Below are 5,641 nucleotides of genomic sequence, written 5' to 3'. Positions count from 1 at the left end.
ACGCCACACACCGGGGTCGACCCAGGGAAGCTAAACGAACGCACCCTGTGTACAAAGTTCTTCTGATAGCGCCTTCTTTTGATTCATCCTCCTACAGACCACGTTTATTTCCAAATTCCCATGAGGGGGACCGAATCTCCAGCGGACAGAATTCCCTGGGACACCGTGTCTGACAGTAACGTTTACCAGATTCAAATTTTTGCGGGAAACTTATTTATAATATTTTTCCGTACCAACATTCATTTCAAGTAAAATATCAATCTTAAAATGATTAGTACTATCAAAGTTGATGTAGGCTTTTAACCAATAGTGTTTTATTTGTCATTACTTTTAGGACTACCAAACGTATAACAAGTTCTCCTTGACATGGTTTAAAGGAACATTACAGAATTGGTTTTGCTAGCAAATAAGTTGCTGGCAGTTTAAGCACTTTTGTAATCCACCATAAATACATAAACTGATAAACCTGTTCGAGATCGATCGGCCATCTGGGTCACTGGGTGAACAACCGATTACACATTTTGCATTGCATCGATGCCAAAACAAAAATGAATAGAACGCTCATTGAGCGATCAACTTCAAACGCGAAATTAGATTATTGATTTCTCATCAAACTGTGACATTTCAGACAGATATATTTCAAGGGATGTTTCCACTACATCATCATAAGCCCGTGTAAGTTTTATGTAAATCTGTGATCTTCACGATTTTTTTGTTTCCTACCAATTCTGTAACGTTCCTTTAACTTTAAATTAGTGTACAATGTTATGGCTATGGCTTGTCTATGCTTTGTTACTTGTAAATGTACATGTAAAGTGTTTTGTGCCATCCTAGTGTTTTTAAATTTAAGTCTGTTGAAGATGAATTGTAAAGGTCGTGGGTTCGAATCCCATTCGAGTAACGTGCATGTTATTTGTTTTCACCGAGCTCGGGAAGATACTGAGTATACAGTGCTTAACACACACATCGGTGTATGTGTAATTAAAAGTTATATTCTTTATCAACGAAGCAAGTTTCCATCTACTTAGTTTTTATACGTTGTAAAGCTGCACTTCGGGTTTATAAGGTGTTAACTGTCTACTTGTTGTCATTTTATTTACACATGACGTATCCATAATATAAGTATGCGTATCTCATTATTCAGTGTGCAGTTGTTACCGCCGTGGCAGGAGATTCTGGCCCCCCTCCCCCATATGGCGAACTATGTGCAAACCACTACTGCTATCGCCCTCTTTTGAACCATCCTCCTCCACCCCATGTCAATTTCCCATAATTATGGGGGGGGGGCAGAATCACCGGCAGACGGAATTCCCTTGGACTACCGTGACCCTTTGAGTTCTAGCCGACACATATGCGTTATTGGTGACTTGTGCCTCAAACTACTAACCATTGCTGATCTATGATAGCAAAATGGTGCCGTGGACGATGTGGTTGAGGTATATGTCCCCGGAGATTATGTACCCGTGGTAAAATAATTTTGATAAAACTTCTTCTGCTAGCGCCCTCTTTTGAAATGTGGGGGACCGAATCTCCGGCAGAAGAAATTCCCTTGGACATCACCATTTTAGTTCCTAGCCATCATCTGCGTTGTTGGTCATGCATTCTCAAACCATACTGACCATAATAGTGCTGATCCAAGATCAAAACAAAGTTACAGTGCCCGGCCGATGCCTCGATAGTCAAGTTTCTGGTCAGTGATATTCCTACCAAGGTACAAGCTAATTACGGCCAGAAACAGCATGACGTGATGCCCTTTACATTCGGTGTTTATCTCGACAGCATAACTCAACAGCTGATCCCAGAACTTTTCGTTGTCGAAACTTCTCTGCCGCGAGAGGGCGTACATAAACTGTGACCAGACATAGTCGATGCTGACATTCCCAACGGCGAGAAGTGGAATGATGAGGAGCATAAGCTTCTCACTGAAGATGAAGATGTTGATGAGTAAATTCTCCCGTGCGATGTTCTCCATTGGGCTGCTGTAGACGTCGTAGTTCCATGTGATGTGGACGGTGAGTCCCAGCACGGATGAGGCCATAACGAACGGCACAAGGACAGCGAGGACCTCTCGAAGGAGACCGAATTCTCGGTAAATCTCGGCAATGCGTCGCCTGCACTGAACCAGGTTCCCCTCGTTGCGTTTGATAAAGATCAGGACTAGGTTCAACTCTGCAGCCAGGGCCCTCCGCATGACCAAGATGTAGAACCAAAATGAAGCGAACAGCGGAAGCCCAACCAGCGAAATGATGAAATCCATTATGTTTTTTAAAAATCTGAAGATATCACCAGGAATTGGGTCATTCAGAGACATGTCGACGATGACTTTGGGTGTAGCGTTGGCTGGTTTTGTCAGGTATTGGGCAAGATTCACTGCCTGCATTGAGTTGTTGACAAAAACCCACACAATGATGAGGGAAAGAAACAAAGCTTCAGGTAGCGGGAACCTGCGACCAGCCAGGCAGCGCAACCGCCTTGCTGTGTAGTCCAAATGAAACACCTCACACCAGGAACCATCTTTCACTGGTGTCCATGACATGGCGTTAAATACCGTACACACCAGGCTGATACCATCGAGAACGACAACATACGTCATGAAGGATACAAAGTGTGTCAGATTCTCGCTACTTCCCCAGAAGTTATAGATGTAGAGGAACATGATGACGAGAGACAGTCCAAGGCATAGGATTATGCACAGAGACGACAGGATACCGCACAGACGGCTGTTCAGATACCTCGGAACTGTAAAGACAAACATTGACATTTTTAAACTACATTATACAATAGTTATTCTTATAATATAAGAATATTGTTCTCCTTGGGCAATGATGATACAGGCATTGAATTTTGCACTCGGCCAGAGGCTTTATATGGCCATTGCAGCGGTAATGAATTTCGAAAAATGGGTTGGATATCGAAAAACAATCAATAATAACATTAATACGGTATTTAGGTATATCACAATACATATATATTAAACATATTCAAAATAAAAATACATTTAGTATAAAAATAATATCAGAATTTGAAAACCAAGGAGCAACAGACAAAACAAAAGATGGGCTGCTTATGAGAAAACAAAAGTTAAACACTATAATCACAGGGGTGTGTTTACTCCGACAAATTGCTGCCATTGCTCGATATTTTACTTGAGTGTCTGAAAAACTTCATTGCTGAACAATACTTATTTCTCAAACATACCCGCATTAGAAAATTCACTGACTACTGCCCCATCGGCGTTCCATAGAAGACTCAAGCACACGGCACATTTTCTGTCTAGTCTCGATGCATGAGCTGCTTCGCTATCCTCTGCGGACTGATTGTGATGCGCATCAATGTCTTTCTCTGACTCGGGGGTATCGTCTTCACCTGTGATTAAAGGTAGTTATCAAGGTTCACATTGTAAAGCCAATCGCACACAATGCTTGTCACCCTCCTTTTTTAAATCCTCCCCTTTCCAATTATAATAGGGAGCACCAATATGAGTGCTGATACACCTACAGGCACCCCAACCTCTTAAAACTTCCTGATAAGAATAATATTGATCATGACCCCGATTCCTAGACCAGTGTGGCCTGATTTGTTTCAGATACCGGGTCAGTTTGACCCGGTTTCTGTGGCAAACTGATCCAGAAACAGATCAAACTTTTTAATACTATTGATTTATCATGTAAACTTGTACATATATTTTTGATGTAATTTTATTGTTAACCAAATGCCATTAGTCTATGACTTTTTATTTAGTCTTGGATTTTTATATGAAAATAAACCAATATTGAATTGAATTGAATTGAAAACTGGTGCGAAATTCGAAACAAATTCACAATTTTTAAAACTAGTTTCCTGGTCAGCCTGACCCCAAAGTAGTTCTGGGATCTCAATCCGGGTAAATTTTTACATTAGAGCTGGAGTATGGTGTGCGATACATCATGTCGGACATAATGTCCATGCATAGTAGGCCTACATGAACCATTATGACCGACATGTCTTGTCGTACCAATGTCGTGCACGTGACCTATTAATGTCTGACACACCCAGTCCGGTACATCATGCCAGACATATGGGCCCAGAAACTATGACCCATTACGATCGACTAAATGAGTCCAACAAATATTGTCGTACAAAGTGACCCTTGTCGTGCACGTGACCCATTTTGTCCAACCCAATGAGTCCGATACCGCATAATGTCCGACAAATAGTACACCACGTGACACATTATGGACTTAATGTGTCCGAATAATTGTGTGGTACATAATAACCTATATGTCGTGTAAGTAAACCACTGTCGGACATAATTCCACTAAATTAGTGCATGACCCTATATAACCGACACATTGTGTCCGACATGTCTTGTCGTACATTGACCAGTCGTACACATACACCATTATAATTAACGCATTTTGTCTATACAGCTTTATAGACATGGTTCATGTACTATATGACACATTATGATCGACTAATTTGTGTTCGACAAATCTTAGCAACGGTCAGTGCCGGTGCATCCCATAACATAAATCTATGGTTCTTACCTTCAAATATACACTCAATGCCTTCACGTTTTTGACGACAAAGCAGGCATCGTCTATTTGCCTGTATCGGGGTACCCTTAAACACTCCCAATAGAGTCAGTGCAACGAGAACCCATCTTGGCCATGGTGGACTTTCACATTCAGTTATGATGCCCTCTCCCATGATGAAGGCTAGATCCACAATCAGTTTTATAAACTTGTAGGATCTGTAGTTTCGACAAGCACCGAGGTCCGAGTGAACAACTTGAAGCAAAATATATTGAATGTATAGTTATTAAAAGGCGGGAACCGCTTCAGTGTTGATATTTAACTTTGTTTATGTTGATCTTTTTTACCCGATTCCACAGGCAAAGTTCTTGAATTTACGTGTGCGTCAGAGGTATTGGAGTCTAAGCCAGTTCCACAAACATTGCTATTATTATGACCTTTAGTTATAACATCTCAGTTTCAACCCTGTGGCTCCCTTGGGAATCTTTTCCGTACCGTTAAAGGAAGTGTCACAGATTGGTAATTTACTCCAAAACTAACGAATTAATGAAGCACTGTAACTGGTGATACAGGCATAAACAATATTTTGAGAAGGGATTCCATTCAAAGTAGAATAATTCGGATGTTTCTTCACCCCCAAAAACATTTGGAATTGATACACGATTGATTCATGAATCGTTTCTATTATTTCTGAGGAATGGCTGGACATCAAGAATTTGCGTGGTGTCCGTTTAAGAATGCTGCGGCCAGAGATGCGGCTGGTACCCGCTGTCACTTCGCGAAACGTGGATGGATTCAACGTTTATCTTCACTTTAAGATAAAAAAATGTTAAATTAACATATGTATATATATATATATTTTTTTACAAAAGAGGAAGTAAAAAAAGAAAATCCTACATAAGCACGTGCTGTCTAAACACCGTTTACCGAAATAGAAACTTGGCACGAATATGTGAAATGCAACCAGAATTAAATTGCGATCATGTGCTGGAAATTTGTTGTACTTTTTTGCTGGATCGTAACACAATACAAGCAGGAAGTCAGGAAAGAGAATAAAGCCAACGGAGCATTTAGACGCAGTTTATCTTATCGACAATGCAGAGGTAAGATTGTGTAACTGATAGGCC

The 5,641-nt window shown here is 40.8% G+C and overlaps 1 protein-coding gene across 1 annotated transcript; it reads right to left on the bottom strand.

Annotated features, from left to right (window-relative positions):
- Window positions 1-905: 905 nt before the first annotated feature.
- On the bottom strand, window positions 906-4,972 carry LOC117305860. Its single transcript, XM_033790743.1, has 3 exons — window positions 4,527-4,972; window positions 3,199-3,366; window positions 906-2,739 (listed from the first exon to the last, which is right to left on the bottom strand). Exons 1-3 carry the CDS (start codon window positions 4,687-4,689, stop codon window positions 1,652-1,654), a joined length of 1,419 nt encoding a protein of 472 aa, XP_033646634.1. The 5' UTR covers window positions 4,690-4,972; the 3' UTR covers window positions 906-1,651.
- Between the last annotated feature and the right edge of the window lie 669 nt (window positions 4,973-5,641).

This window comes from Asterias rubens, unplaced genomic scaffold (genome assembly GCF_902459465.1).
Source record: "Asterias rubens unplaced genomic scaffold, eAstRub1.3, whole genome shotgun sequence".
Taxonomy (NCBI): Eukaryota; Metazoa; Echinodermata; class Asteroidea; order Forcipulatida; family Asteriidae; genus Asterias; species Asterias rubens.
This window is presented reverse-complemented; position numbering and strand designations above follow the sequence as displayed.